Source organism: Myotis myotis, unplaced genomic scaffold, assembly GCF_014108235.1.
Source record: "Myotis myotis isolate mMyoMyo1 unplaced genomic scaffold, mMyoMyo1.p scaffold_m19_p_1, whole genome shotgun sequence".
Taxonomy (NCBI): domain Eukaryota; kingdom Metazoa; phylum Chordata; class Mammalia; order Chiroptera; family Vespertilionidae; genus Myotis; species Myotis myotis.
Genome location: NW_023416313.1, coordinates 151,007,094 through 151,023,145, shown reverse-complemented (window position 1 = coordinate 151,023,145; position 16,052 = coordinate 151,007,094). Strand labels below are relative to the sequence as shown.

The following is a 16,052-nucleotide window of genomic DNA, read 5'->3' as shown; positions in this document are numbered from 1 at the left end:
CTCTGTGCCTTGCCATTCCTCTGCCCTGGGGAATCGAGGCTATACTTGAGGAAAAATTTCAACAAGCACTTTATTTCTTCCCTCTGCAGCAACCTGTGACATAGATAGGGATAAGGAAAGAGGGTTGCGTGGAGCTGGGGGTGTTGACTGAGGGCAGCAGCAAAGGCAAGAGGTCTTCCCCTCAGGCATCTTTGGGAGGACAGGCAGACCTCTGGCCGCACAGATGGGCTCACATTTGCGTGCATGCCTCAGCACACATGTTTCTTTGAAGAGAAGCAGCAATAATAAGATCCCCTATGCTCATTCACTATTCCTCTGAATAATCTCAGTGTCAGTACAATTAATTTTCAATGACCTATATTGGCTTTGGGCCTTCTTTCCTTAATTCTGTCACATTGGGTGAACTCTGCTTCTTGGCTTCATAGTTGAGCTAGGATGCAATTCAGTGCGTGTGTGTGTGTGTGTGTGTGTGTGTGTGTGTGTGTGTAAAGAAAGTATACGCACTCTAGGATCAGTTATAAATTTTAATGATATTATCCACGATTGTTGATTTTTCATTCATCCAGTTAGTATAAATAATCAGTTTACTGTAGTGCTAAACGGATAGATGTGAATAACAGAAGGCAATAAACAGTAAGTATGTTCTTCTTTAGATAGGCTATAGTCTCACAGCTCTGTGAGACTTACAATCTAGAGCCACTAACTAACCAGCTCATCAAAGAATGACCTGTTAGCACTGCCAATATTTTCTTTAATGAGGTAACACTGTGGTATTGGCACCTGGGGAACTGTTTGCCTGTAGTAAGCTGGCCCATAGTTATCACCAGGTCTGGGCTTTCAAAACAGCTTATGCCAAGATTCTGTCCACGCTTGCAGCTGGGGGTCTTGGGGGCCCTGCAGATCACTTCCATGGAGCCAAGAATAAAGTTATTGCTCAACTTGCATGACCCATTAGCTTCTGAAACTTTTCTCCAGATCACTATGTCATTGTAACACTCTTTGTCATTACCTGGACTGTTTCCCTTGGAGAAGCTATCATGTAATCTTCTGAATGTCGATAATGAAGACATAATATCCTTGGATATGCCAAGGCTAGTATTTTTATACAACAGAGTCAAGTTCATTAATATCTCAATGGTCTGTTTTTCTTGGTCACTTTTTGCCAAGTCATTTTGCATCTCTCCCTCTGAAAATTCTTCTTTAATTGTCTCCATTTTGTTTCCTGAAGATCCTACAAGAATCAGCCCCAGGCAGAGTAGCAGCAGAGAGGCCTCCATCTCAGATCTAGGATGCTCTCTTCTGCAGCGAAAATAAAAAGTAAGAGGTAAAACTAAGGAGAATATTAAGGAGCTAGCTCTCTTTTCCTCATGACAGTTATTCCCAGGATTGACCCCTCCATGTACCTTAAGACTCCTACATCTGTTCATGGAAGTATGATGCTGTGAGAAGACAATCAGCTGTGGAGTCTGAAGACCCAGTTTCAAATCCCTGCTTATCCACTAACAATTTACTCTACCTCATTAAACTAACCTCAGTTTCCCCATATGAAAAAAAGAAAACGTGAGAATTACATAGGATAATATGTTCATAGTACCCAGAACCAAGTCATTATTTCTCTTCCTGTTCCCCTCATCTGCAATCTCATCGGTAGGATCTGTAATCTTCGAATAGATCACAAGAATCTCACTCACAGATTCCTCACTGTGTCTCCCACAGCCTCACACAGTACCCAGCATGCACTTGAAAAAAAAACCCACAACGTTATTCTGCCCTCTCCCATTTCTTTTCCCACCAATCTCAGACATGGGATATCTGCCTTTACCAGTTTCTTTAGCAAAACTGATCCTGTAGAGAAAGCTTCCAGTTTGTTGGAGGGTCAGAGTGAAACTGGATTTGTTTCCTGAGAGTTTCTGCTATTGGGTCTAGCTGAGGGAAGGAGGGGCCAAAAACGGGGGAGGGAGAATGGTATGAGATCTAAGTAGGAGACAACGTGGAACCAAGGACACTCAGAGGACTGAACAGAATGTTCATTTGTCTGTCAGGATCCTAGTGACCTGGGCAGCACCACTCTTTCTCTTCTGTGAAATATTCCCTATTTATTTATATTTTAACCCAAAATGATTTTTTTTTCTTCTTTGAAACCCTACAGCATAGGTTATATTGCACTTCACTTTATATGGTTCTTTTTTTTTTTTAAAATATATTTTATTGATTTTTTACAGAGAGGAAGGGAGAGAGATAGAGAGCTAGAAACATCGATGAGAGAGAAACATCAATCAGCTGCCTCCTGCACATCTCCCACTGGGGATGTGCCCGCAACCCAGATACATGCCCTTGACAGGAATCGAACCTGGGACCTTTCAGTCCGCAGGCTGACGCTCTATCCACTGAGCCAAACCGGTTTCGGCTATATGGTTCTTTTTTATTTTTCAAGTTGGTTGATATATATTAGTCTTTTCTTTCTCTTATTGAGGCTAAAAATCTTTTGAGTCTGGAATATACTTCCTGCTTCTTTTATTCTGTATGGAATCAAACACTTTCACAGCAATGTTTGTTAACAACATAGTATGGCTTGACTAATGTAGAAAATTCTTTACTTTAGGTCAGTGCTGGAAAAGTCACAATGAGCTCCCAGAAAGAATGGTTATTTACAGTGATAATCCTTTATCTTGCTTCAGAAAGATCTTACTCATTTCTCTGGTCTCTAAGAGCCGCCTTCCCTTACACTTGTATCTCCTGCATTATCATACTTACTTATATCCTGATCATCATTCCTTGCCCCTCCATTCCTTCAATACACTACTTTCTAAAACACCACTTGTAATGACATTACTTCAGAAACATTCAATTATTCCTCATTGCCTATGTGAGGTAATCGAATCCCCTGAGACCACTTAGTCAAGGCTCTACTTGATCCAATCCCCTTCTCAAGGCTCACCTCCCATTATTTCGGTATGCAAGCTGGCTCTCATCAAATCAGTGTGACTCACTCCCTTTGACTGCACTCTATTCCACCTCTCCATTTCTGCTCCTTTCTGAATGCCTACTCTTTTCTGCCTCTTAAAACCCTCAGAGCCCAATTCAGATCCCATTCTTTCATTGACATATTTTCTCACTACTTAAGCTTGCCAAATTCATTTCTCACTTATATCCTGAACGTATATATCTGAACTTCTTATCACCACTTCTTTTTTTCTTATTTACTTCTCTTTTCTTTCCTTTTTATTAAATAATTCTTTATTGTTGAAAGTATTACATGTCCCCTTTTTCCCTCCATTAACCCCCTCCAGCCCACCCTTGTCCCCTGCCCCAGGCCTTCAGCACCCTATTGTCTATGTCCATCCACCCACTTCTTTTTTCTAAAAAAAAAAAAAATGTTTTTATTGATGTTAGAGAGAGAAGAAAGGACAGATAGAAACATCCATGAGAGAGAAAAACTTCAATTGGCTGCCTCCTGTACGCCCCTTAGTGGGGATTGAGTCCACACCCCCAGCATGTGCCCTGAAGGGAAATCTAACTGGTAACCTCTTGGTTCATAGGTCAGTGCTCACCCACTGAGCCAAACCGACTAGGGAGACCACCCACTTCTTATACCACACATTTGACATTAGTACACATGGACTTGTATTTTTTTTTATTATATTTCATTTTAAAATGTCCTGTATGTAAAACAAGAGCAAAGACCCAGTACCAAGAATATATAAGCCTTAATAATTGGGTTGATTGATTATTAATAGATTATTAAGAATTAAGTGGATGTGTTCATGTTTGTACCTTGAACATGGACTTGGTGTAGGTTGAGGGGAGGCTGGAAGAAGTTTTAGACTGTTTCCTAAACATCGACTGCCATCGATATAAATAGTGAGGTGATAATAGGAAAGCAGACAATAAGGAGAAAAATAAGAACAGTGTAGATTCCCAGTTTTGCTGGAGCATGTATTTCAAGTGGGCAGAAATCCCAGCTACCTGGTTTTGATTTGGGCTGCTAGGTGCCCATTAAAAACAACAACAACCCCCCCCCCACCCCACCCCCAAAGAATAAATAAATAAAAAGAAATAAAAACAACAACACCCAAACTGCAAATGTGTAAAATGTCACAATTCATTTGAATTGGGCTTTGATCCTCATTGACTCAAAATACTGTGAGGATAATTTCCATTGACAGTCTCAGTTGCATACCGACACTTTAATGGGAATGCATTTATCTGTAAAATTTTGTTTTTAATTAACAAGAGGGAGGTTAGGTGAGGAAAGGAAGAGAAATCATTGGGAAGGACAATAAAGCCTGGGGAGAGGAGTAGGAAAAGGAATCAGAATTCAGAACATAGAAATTAATAAAAACAAACACTCTTTGCTCAGTGGTGAGAGAATCAGCCTACAGAGTGAAGGGTTACAGGTTCGATTCCCAGTCAAGGCCATGTACCTCGGTTGCAGGTTCAATCCCTGGTGGGGCGCGAGTGGGAGGCAACTAATAGCGGGAGGCAATTAATTGGCATTAGATGTTTCTCTCTATATATCTATCCTCCCCCCAACCCTTTCACTCTCTAAATGTCAATGGGGGGAAAATAGCCTCAGGTGAGACTTAAAACAAAAAACTTAGAAATGGGAGCCATAAAGGACACATTTTAGCTCCTGTAAAGTTTTACCCAGGAAATAATGCTGCAACCAGGACTCTGAATCATATACTAAGGACCACCTGTTCCTGCTCAGCATCTGAAGATGCTGAAGGCCCTGGTCCCTTGGTGGCATTCCAACATCCATGAAGACAATGGTGACAATGGGTTTCTGCAGAGAAATGGGTAATGAAACTCAACTGTGAAAGGGCCACCTCACATGGGTAAGCCTTGCCCATGTCCTTGACTTACCTCTGTCACTCTCCTCCCCTCTAATCTAATCAATCAGAATTTGTTGCTTACAAAGACAGAGTTAGCAACTAGCATAGGTGTACCTCCTTCTTTGATCTAACCTTTAATTAAGTACAAATAAATAATGCAATAGTTGAAGTCTCTCAACTGAAAAGATCGGAACAGAATGGACCCTATGAAGCTCACGCATCCCTGGGGCTGCGCTAGCTCACTGTAGGAGTTCCCGGCTCTCAATTACAGAATTGAAATGTCATAGTTCAGAACTAGTTTTCCCATAACCTGGAACTTACCTGCCAAATACCCCTTCTTTCTTACTACTCCCCAGTACTAACCCTCCCTTCCAACAAGGCTGGTTTCTGTACTACTAAGAAATAGAATTGTGGTGTAATAGGCCTGGAAAGAACCTCAAAGATTATCTCGTTCAAGCTCCCTCACTTTACAGATGAGACAACTGAGGCTCAGAGAGGAAGAGGACTTCATCAAATTCCCTTCCTTCTCTTCCTTTGCCCTCTAACTCTAAAGATACGCTGCCCATCGTTGAAAGTGAAATAACTAAAGAACCAGTCCAGTTGTAAAAATTAAAAGAGGAAAAGTCCTTCCTGTTTCCTCTGGGGATGCCAAGAGGAGGTACAATGAGCTCTGAGAGTCTCAATGTCTCCCTGAGATATCCTTATCCATTTCTCTCCACAGTCTTCCAAGGAAATGGTTTCTGGCTCCTTCTGATCTCTTTTTCCCCTTTCTTTCAAGGCGCAGAGGAAGCGCTGAACAGGAGCAGCTGCAGCTTGAGTTATATATGCCATCTTTAAGAGAAAATCCTAAGAGATGACCCTAATTGCCTCTACACTTAGAACCAAGTAGGGTGGAATGAATGCAGTACTTGCTCTAGGTATGAAATTTAAGGGGCACCAAAAAGCCCAGTAATCAAGATGATATTTTTAATGTGACATTTAAGAATTAATTTAATTCAAAACAATCCCTGATGAACAAATATCAAAAATGTAAATAACAGGACTGGCCCTGCGTGGGCACAACTCATGTACTTCACTCACCCTAAATCCAAACCTGTCAGATTGGTCTTGATTTAAAATTGAGATATTTTGTTCATCAGAGATTTTTGCATTAATTTTGATTTTTAAAAAATATTCTTTATCTAGATTACTTGGGGGAGGGTGCCGCCCTTAAAATTTGCATGTAAAGTGAGTGCCTCGCTTACCTTATCCTAATCCCAGTCCTGCATAGGATTCACTCTTGGTTCTCATCAAATGACCCAAAGAAAAGGAACACGAAATTGAAACACATGCATCGTTTATGACTCAATTCGGTAGAGTTTTGTTTTTTATTGAAGCAGAGTAAGAAGATTCCAGCTCAGCCATACTGGAAGGATAAATGAGTTACTGGTGGCTACCATTTCACTTGGGCTTTCCCCCCATGTCCACAGTCAGATGTGCACCAGGAAGAACCAGCACCAGTGCCCCTGGGAGAGGAGCAGAGAGGATCTCAGATTCAGGTGCTGGTCTCAAGTTATTCAACATATTTCTGGAAGTTAACGGGCCCCATGTCATCACAAGTGACTACAATAAACCCCTCTGTGGGGGAAATGTGGTACCTGCAGGCAGGATATCTGATACCTTCAATGAGCTTACAGACTGTCATTTTGAATTTTGTCTCACTCTGGAAGCATAAAATGCTGGAATGGTTTTGGCAAGCCATCCTCTTGGGAGAAGTGCAAACACGATTGATCTGTCGAGGCCTCTCGTGGATGAAGACATGCTCCTTTTTGCAGGTGTTGTCAGGTTCCTTGATGATTCTTTCTAAGATCATGTGGTTGCAGTACCTTACAGCAATATTACTCTGAGGGTAGTCCACGTGCAAGTGTTCTATGGTTGACACCACTGTTTCTTCATACAGCTCGTTTTCCCAGAACACAATCATCAGGAAAATTATCACCATTAGTATCATCAGGGGTAAGAGTCCTTTTACATCTGTGGGTTTAATTCCTATAGAGTAAGAGGAAACAGAAAGTAGCAGAGGGTAATGACAGTCCCTCCATCCCCATCGTTTGCTCCCCCACCCTTAGGACATTTTATTTCCCTCACTCTGCTAATTCAAATCATGCTTAGCCTGCAAGATCCAAGACCTTTCTGACCATTTCAACTCTCAGAGTTTGGCACTGAAGTGATCTCTAATTATTTCCATTTGTTTTACTTCCATCAGCTCCTTGATGGCAGGTATCTGATCTTCTAGTTCTCCTGAATCTGTCAGAGAGCTTAACACAGAGACGGACAGACAGAGGTGCTCGAAAGTACCCATGCCTGCTTGATTCATTCCTGTTGCTGAATGACTTCCTTCCCATAATTGTCTCAACTCTAATTCCGCCCAATTCTTCATGCTTTTAGCACTGTCTTCTAATCTGTCCTTCCCAATTCTCCTTCTGCCAATCCCAATGGGCTCTGTCAGCTCCTCTTACCTTTCCTTTTTGCTGTAGCTTTCACAAGTAACATATCCTTGTGATCATGGATCTGAGAAAGTCCTTTGTGTCTCGCTGTTCTCTGACAATAACTGGTAGGGAGCCAGTTGAGCGTGGGGTGGGCCCAGTAGAAAGAACAGGCAGGGAGGAGCCTGTAGGGGAGTGTGCTTGGATGCCTTTGGAAAGGAAAAGACCTTAATCTTCAGAGGGAGAGTTGGGTAAGGCAGCCCTGAAAGTGTCCTCATTAAACAAGTGTACACTTTTGAAAACATTTAGTAAAGTGCTGATCTGTGCCAAACACAGCATTGTCTATTTTCCAAAATTTCATCCAGTCCTTAGTCAAACTATGAAGTAACTATTATCTCCCTTTCATTAATGAAGAAATTAATTGCTGAACAGTTCAAGTGGAGATGGGAGATGACAAGGGTAGTAAGAGTTTCACTTTCTCAATGTTTGACACTTGGACTCCAGTTTCAGTACGTTTTATTCCCATGTGGTGTTCAGGACAAGGCAGAATAATCCCCTGACATTAACATTAGTCTTAATAAAGCCCTAGAAAATATAGCAAAAATTCTTCCAGTGATTCTAATATGCAGCAAAATTTGGGAACTACTGATCTATGGTATACATTGGAAACCTACATGGAAAATTGTGGACAAGGGCTTGGTGAAAGATCAAGTTATTGAGACCATAGAATTATTTTTGTTGCTATCATTTCCTGGCCATTTGATATAGGAATGGAAAAACAGACTTAATTTTACCATTTCTTGCCCTGAAATGATTTATCTTTTGAAGAGACATCTATGTAGTCCTCTCTCTCTCTCTCTCTCTCTCTCTCTCTCTCTCTCTCTCTATATATATATATATATATATATAATATATCTAATCTAATAATAGACAAACATGGTAATTGACTGTACCTTTGCTACGCCTCACATTGGCTAATCAGCACGGTATGCAAATTAACTGCCAAAAAAGATGGCGGCTAATTTGCATACTGCAGGCAGGGCGGGTCAGCGCCATTCCACCTGCCCTGCCACCCTGGGCTGCTATCTGCTGCCCAGGGTGGCAGGCGTCCCGTGTGCGACCCAACCCAGGGTGGCCGGGTGGGGCAGCAGTGATCCGCCGGCCCGCCTGGGCGTCCCGTGTGCAATCTAACCCAGGGCAGCTGGGCGGGGCAGTGTGGCTCCTCTGTCACCCCAGCTTCCTCATCCCAGCTCCCATGGGGGCCTAAGCCTTTAGTCGGACACCCCCCGAGGGCTCCCTGGCTGCCAGAAGGATGTCTGACTGCAAGTTTAGGCCTGATCCCCCTGAGAGTGGGCCTAAGTCGACAGGTGGACATCCCCCAAGGGGTCCTGGACTGCAAATGGGCATGGGCGCAGGCTGGGCTGAGAAACCTCCCTGCCCCAAGTGCATAAATTTCTGTGCACCAGCCTCTAATATATATCTAGACCATTACAACCAAACAACTGGTCACTAAGACATGCACTGACCACCAGGGGGCAGATGCTCAATGCCAGAGTTGCCCCCTGGTGGTCAGTGCACTCCCACAGCCAACCTCCTGTGGTCAGCCAACCTCCTGTGGTCAGCCAACCTCCAGGGGTCCCTTCCTTCCCACCCGCCAGCCAGCCCTGATTGGCTCAGATTGCCGACCAAGCCAAGGGATGCCATCCATGCACGAATTTGTGCACCGGGACTCTATTTTCTCTCTCTCTCTCTCTCTGTCTCTCTCTCTCTCTCTCTATATATATATATATATATGTGTGTGTGTGTGTGTGTGTGTGTGTGTGTGTGTGTGTGTGTGTGTTTCTTATTGATAAGAAGAAAAACATTTTGGGGTAAAAAATGGTCTAGGAAAGACAGAGAATCCTGGAAAAGGATTAAAAAAATGTGTCTCTTTCTATACAACAAAACCATAATTCCAGACCATGAAAACAGACAACCAAGATGTTATTATTTGCTTTCCCAAAACTTTCATGCCGGGTGCCCTTTCAGAATTGAAACAGCCCTGTTTCGGATATGTGTTTGCACAATGCCACAAAGACATAAGTTGACGAATCTGATTCTGTTGATGAATTTTCCGATTAACAAATTTTGATTTGCACATCATCTTGCAGAGCATTTTCATTGTATAAAGAGAAACCTATCTAAAGAGATTGCCGTTACACATTTCCCGAGTGGCCGCTAATCACAGAAAACTCAAGGTAACGGCTGTCTAAGGAAGATGGACCTGTATTCCTCATGTGAAAAAAGGCCTGGGCTCATTAGTCCAGGACTGGCCAGGTGCTCCAAGGTTCTGACTTCTGTCTCAGCCTGTGACTTCCATATCACAATCCAGATGGCAGCTCTAGCGCCTGCCCCAGCGGTCACATCTGCATTCCAGCCAGCAGGGAAAAGAAAGGCACAAAAGGGAATGGCACTGCCTGAGGACACATCCCAAAGTTTCACACATCATTGCCATTTACATCTCATTAGCCATAATTTGGTCACATAGTTACATCCAACTGCAAGGGACACTGGGAATGTAGGGTGGGCATGTGCCTACCCAGAATTCTGTTTTCCAATGACAAAGTAGGGGTGAATAACCACTGGAGGACAAGTAGCAGCATTTGTCCTCCTTGCCTCCAGGCAAACATTGTCTGGACAATGTTCATGAGTGTGCTTCAAGAAAAAAATGTTCCGCAATTAAACATTTGAGGAAGATTGTTAATTATATTTCTTCCCTTGGAGAGTCACAATATCCACAACACACGAAATTTTGAGAAACCCAGCGACTGAGAAGCTGAACTAATTTCATTTAACTAAAGAATTAATAAATTGATCTGAGCATGGGACTTCACTTAAGGGGCACCGCTATGGGACAGGGTTCTATGGAATATCAGTTTGAGAAATGTTGCAAGGGACTAGGAGCCATAGAGGGTACGCAGGCATCTGGGTGGGAACAAAGGAAACTATAAGCAAAATGGAATGGAACTAAATAGCCCAGGTTTTTAGATTTGGGGGGATTGCCCTCCCTTTAAAATCTTCATAACAACAATTCAAGTCCCATTCTTCATTACTACTAGAATTCTAGTTATTTTCCCAATATGATTTAGGAGCTCTTTGAGAAGTGCTTTTATCTCTTATCCACAATGAATCCTCCAGACTTCCCCTCCGCTCATCCTGGCTTCCTCTCATCAGTGCTTCTCCATGGTGTGACACTGCTTCATGCTCCTCCCAGTCTGGATACTCTCCTGCACACTGAATACAGGCTATGGGCTATCACAGACTTTCTGAAAATTTTTAATTGCAAAAGAGAAAAAGAAATCTTACGGCTGATTTACATATTTACTACTCCTGGCAGCCATTAGCAGGACCTTCACCAGCACTTCCTTTCGAATTGTCCCTTTCTTTGGCCACTCTGACGTGGGTGTGCTCATTCTCCTTTTCATCTGCTTCATATCTCCTCTTTCTCAAGTGCTGGGCACGGAGAGACTGCGATCCTGCCACAGAGGGGGCCAGGGGCACTCTTCTTCTTCGGTTTGTTGTTCTACTTATTTATGCATCATTGGTTGCTTCTTGTATGTGCTCTGACTACGGATCAAACCCCCAACCTCGGTGTATTGGGACGACACTCTAACCAACTGAGCCACCAGCCAGGGCAAGGGGCGCTCTTCTTGAAGATGCACTTTCTGAGGGCTTTCCCCACAACGGAGGAAGCATGAATTGCCCTAATCCAAGAATGGGAATGAAGGAGGTTGCAGAGCATGTTGGCGAGGCCTAATGACCTCACCACCAGCCCGCAACTACTCCTTAGTCTGCCACTGCCTGGCTCCCCCAGATTAAAAAAAAAGAAGAAGAAGAAGACGTTTTCTAAGTGAAATACATCAGTCTTTAGCTATTAATTAAAAATTCAGAAACCTGAGCCTTACCCCAGACCTGGGGCGCGGAATCACACTCTGGGGCGAGGTCCTGGGATCTGCACTTATAACGAGTAGCCCACCTCTGGGGATTGTAAACTGAAGTTTAGGGATCACCACAATGGATGAGGCCTGAATTGGTAAACGGCGTAGTAATTTCTAAAGAGCTACACCCACCCCACAACGAAACGGACTTTTACGTTAATATACGGAACACTCAGTACCCTGCACGAAACCCTGCATGTGAGTGACTGTCCTGCTTCAGAGCTTCCACAAGGTAAAGGTAGGCACTTGCCCCATCTCTCGTGACTAAAGCAGCTCCTCAGAGTGCGCCCCCTCCCAACGCACAGGGCAAGGACCTTCCTCCCAAACACACCATTCATTGGAGAAGGAAGGATTGGTCTTTCTTAGTTCTAGTCCTTAATTATCTGTGTTCTCTGGCAATTCTGGAAACCAGTTCATAGGGGATCCTGGAGATGAGGGGAGTGATTTGGGTTCCATCAGAAAGAGAGTTTCCAAGGCCAGGCGGGGGGGGGGGGGGGGGGCGGGGGGGGGGGGGGGGGGGAAGTGACAATTTGTCTGTGGGTTGGGAGCAGGGCCCAGGCAGGGATGACTGGCAGTGACAAAGCGAAGCTAGGAACACCATGGATACAGGAAGGTCGTTTAAAGTGGAAGGTACTCTCCTCTTCCCTCCATCCTCTAACCCTTTCTTCTTGCTTCTCTATCACCCAGATGCCAACTTTTAGCACCATCTAAAGACCAAAAGTTTGGAAGTGCTTCTAGTGCTTCTGAGTTGGAATCTTTTCCCCTTCCCTATTCATTTTCACCAAGGAGCCCTCCCAAACTACTTTCGCTTCCTACTCTGCAGTGGAGAGCAGTCAGATGACCTCTCAAGTTTCTTTTTAACCTTGGAAGTGGGCCTTGCCCATGAGGAAATCTCTGCTGGTTCCCACAAACTCTTAGGCATCCAATGCAAGCCCGGGTGTCAAGAAATATCCCTAAGTCAGGGCAAAGGGCATGAAACTAACTCCTGCAGAAATCCTCCTTTAAATTAACCACTTCCATCTCTTCTTTGAAATTCCACAAGAAGCCCTCCTCCCTGCTTCCTGTACATGACTTAGTGTGAACAGTTACTCTGTGGGGCAGAAAAGGGTCTGTTTGGCTTTCTGCATGCGTGCTGGGTGCTTTGGGAGGCCGGAGCATGTGCCCTTTGCTCCAGCACACTGCCTGGTACTCCACAGAACAAAAAGTGTCTGTGGAGTGGATGAGCGGATAAAGGACTTCAGAGCTTGTGCTCTTGTGCCACTAACTAGTTGTATGATCTTACAAAGCCATGTGTCACTTCTCAGAGTCCCAGTTTCTTCATCTCTAAAATGGAAGTGGCAGAAAAGAATAAAGGCAGAATCGGACTATCTATGAGTCCCTTTCTGCTGTCACAAACTAAGGTTCTGAGCTCAATTAAAGTGACTCCACTGGCTAGCCCCCCCTCACCCGCCCCCCATTTTATAAATATATTTTATTAATTTTTTACAGAGAGGAAGAGAGGGGTAGAGAGTGAGAAAGAAACATGGATCAGCTGCCTCCTGCACACCCCCTATTGGAGATGTGCCCACAACCAAGGTACATGCCCTTGACCAGAATCAAACCTGGGACCCTTCAGTCCGCAGGCCGATGCTCTATCCACTGAGCCAAACCAGTTAGGTCAAGTCCCTTAAGATGACAATTCTCTGATTCTCTGGTGACCCCTTCTAACTGCCCCCCCTCCCCCTGCCGCCCACACACACACTGGGAAAGTAGGGCTGTCCACTCTATCTCCCCGCCTGGAGTCAGGGTGAGCAGTGGGGAAATGGATCCTGCGTACCAGGCCCAAAAGTGGGAACTGGAGCTCTGATTCAGGAGTCTGGCAGAGTAGCCCTGTGAAATAGCCTAAGGAATTGGCATTCTGGTCAAGGGGACACCTCCCTAAATCAAGAACACCTGCTGCTGAAGCAAAACAAAAGGGCCTGAAGCGCGCCTACGTGGAGGGATTTGCTGGCTACCTTTGGCAACAGCAACGCTGTTTGCTAAACAAGCTATGAACTGCAAGATTCATGCAATAGCTTCACAAGCCTCTGGGCAATCTTTCAACTGCCCTCCCACGGCGTGGCCTGTCTCTGTCCATGTGAGGTGGGCAGACTGGAGCTTGGGTATGTCCAAGGACAAGCTGCTTCTGATTTGGGCAGAACAAGTTAGGAATCAGATGAGAGGCTATCGATCTCAGCCTTGCAGCTCCAGCCCCAGGCTAAGAACACAGGAGGCCCTGTTCTCTCTTGGGGGCAAACCAAGCCATTTTTTTTTTTTTTTGTAACTTGTGTCCCTGAAATGACTGCCTCCTCCAGGTAATAGCCCGGGGGGGGGGGGGGCAGGCTGAGGGGAGGTTGCCCTAAGCACGTCTTTCTAACAGCTGCTTGGGAGGGCCCTGTCTCTCCAGAGTTCCCTTCTGAGAATGCTTTGATTATAGCATACCTGGCTTCTCCTGTGTGTCCCCAGGCTGGGCCCGACAGGCGCCTTTGAATCCCTTTAGAAGGACCATTACCCACCCTTCCATGCAGCCCCTCCAAGGACACTCCCAGGCTCTGTATTCCTTTCTGGGCCAATTCCAGCTCCTGAAAACCAGATAGATCCCTTGAAAGAAGAGAAATGATTGTCCCCACCTCGCATAGTCACGGAGGCCCTAAAGAACCCAGATGCACTAAAAACAAAACAAACCCCTCCCTGTTCTCAGAAGCACCCAGCTTGAGCAGAATGAATAGCGAGTGGCTAGTAGTTGTGAAAGCCTGTCTTGAACGGCCCAGCCGCTAACTAGCTCTGTGACCCTGACCTCAGCCCATGGGCCTCACTGACCTCCTGTACAAGTGGCTGGGAGCTGGCAGAGTTGGTGGGTTGCATGAGGTGAAACAAGTAACAACTGAGTGTTGACAAAAGGCACCCAGTGATAACATTCCATGGTGCAGGGCTCTGTGGTGGCCTATTAGAAAGTCGAAAGGGTGCTTTTTTTTTTGTCAGCTGTGCTATCACACAGTAATCTTTTTAGAACCCAAATCTAGTTCTGTGCCTGCACTATCCACCCCAATCTCCACCTAAAATGGGCCATGGCTTTTCATAAGTCTTAAAATAATGACTACAGCTCTTACCTCTGACTGCCAGGCTTTCATATCGTAGATAGCCTCATTCCAAATCATTCTTCTCCTCTCCCTCCCTATGTAGGGTGGGGCAAAAGTAGGTTTACAGTTTGAGTACACAAAGCACAGAGTTAATAAAGCTACTGTAACAATCATAATCTGCATGTCTTTTTCCATACAAACAACTGTTAACCTACTCTTGCCCCACTACGCAACTCTCTTTCCAGTTCCCTGAGCTCATCAGGCTTCATTCCAGCTCAAGGTATTTAACATTTAGTTCTCTCATTGTGGGATGTTTCTCACTCCATGCACCCCTCTTCATTCTACCTGGTTAAATCCTGTGTGCTCCTCCTTCCTTAGACAAGCCTTTCCAGGACCCCCAAAGGGAGTTTTGCTTGCATAACACTGTACTTTTCCTTTGTGGCCCTTATCACTAGCATAATAAATTTACTGTATTTCTTGGTTTTAAAAAATTACTTGATCGTTTCATGAGGGCAGAAACCACATCTGTCTGATTCCCACAGTCATCTCTGTTCCAAGCACAATGCCTGGAATATAATAGAGGTTCAACAAATATTTGTTCAATAAATATTCAGTAAATATTGACTTAATGGGCTACCACATAAACAAATAATCTAAAAGAACTACATTTTGCTCTTTAACCATAGTATCAAAGAGTTATTCTTTGTAAAACTCAAAATTTCTTTTTGAGGGTTAGTTTGGTGGGAACTTGTAGCGCCATATCGACATGAGATTAGTGTTAATGTAAAAAACAACAAAACAAAACCACTGAAACCTGTAAAGAATTGTTGTGAGTTTATCTGAGCCAAACTGTCGACATATGCTGGGAAGCAAAACCTCAATGAATTGAGATAATGCTCCAGAGAATGGCGGGTTATAACTGTATTTATACATTGGAACAAAAGGAAGGGTTACATGAAATCCACTGGTGATAGACTAGAGAGGTGGGAGAAAGCAAATGATAGACACATACTTAGGTGGGCACAGGAACAGTTAACAATGAAGGAATTAGTGGTATGTGTCCTGGAGCCCAGGCACATTAGGTTGTGCCCCAAGGGGTCCAGAAAAAGGGAAGTTACAAGTTACCCAGACATTTCAAAGGGTATGTTACCTTAGATGCAACAAGACAGATAGGCTCAGTTAAGATAAATGTTGACCTTGTCAGTGAAGATACCAGCCTAGGATGTAACTGCCCACCATAACTGCTTTTAGTTAAAGTTTAACTAAATTTAGACCATCCTTTGTGGTTACCTTAGATCTCTGAGTTTGCAAGACTGCCATGCAGGCCTTCCCTGAGCTTGTCAGGTTAGCAGGTAGCCCCTTTCATCCACATCAGAAAGATCAATGATATAAAAGAAAAATGTTGATTTAGCACTAATTACTACTCAGAGTCTTAAATCTACGATTGTCCCTCTGATCCCCTGACTTCAGTTGATAGAAACCAAATCACGAGCTTTGCTAATGGGTATTACCTGTTTTCCGCTTTCCATACCATGGGATCTAACTTAAGAAGTCTAGCCTCATTCATGAACAACATCTCCCTGAACAATAAAACAGCTCTCTCCTCTATAAGTTCTGCATCCATATCATGTACACAGAAGGATCAGCAAATAGTAGCTCCCTAGAAACGAATTTGTA

General features: G+C 44.1%; 2 protein-coding genes across 2 annotated transcripts; both read right to left on the bottom strand.

The window, feature by feature from the left end:
• Positions 1-683: 683 nt before the first annotated feature.
• Positions 684-1,277, bottom strand: RNASE11 (ribonuclease A family member 11 (inactive)). The gene has a single exon (XM_036325053.1). The coding sequence runs from the start codon at positions 1,275-1,277 to the stop codon at positions 684-686; it is 594 nt and encodes a 197-aa protein (XP_036180946.1).
• A 4,940-nt stretch (positions 1,278-6,217) lies between these two features.
• Positions 6,218-7,409, bottom strand: RNASE12 (ribonuclease A family member 12 (inactive)). The gene is made up of 2 exons (XM_036324100.1): positions 7,334-7,409; positions 6,218-6,863 (listed from the first exon to the last, which is right to left on the bottom strand). The coding sequence occupies exons 1-2, from the start codon at positions 7,365-7,367 to the stop codon at positions 6,388-6,390; spliced, it is 510 nt and encodes a 169-aa protein (XP_036179993.1). The 5' UTR covers positions 7,368-7,409; the 3' UTR covers positions 6,218-6,387.
• Between the last annotated feature and the right edge of the window lie 8,643 nt (positions 7,410-16,052).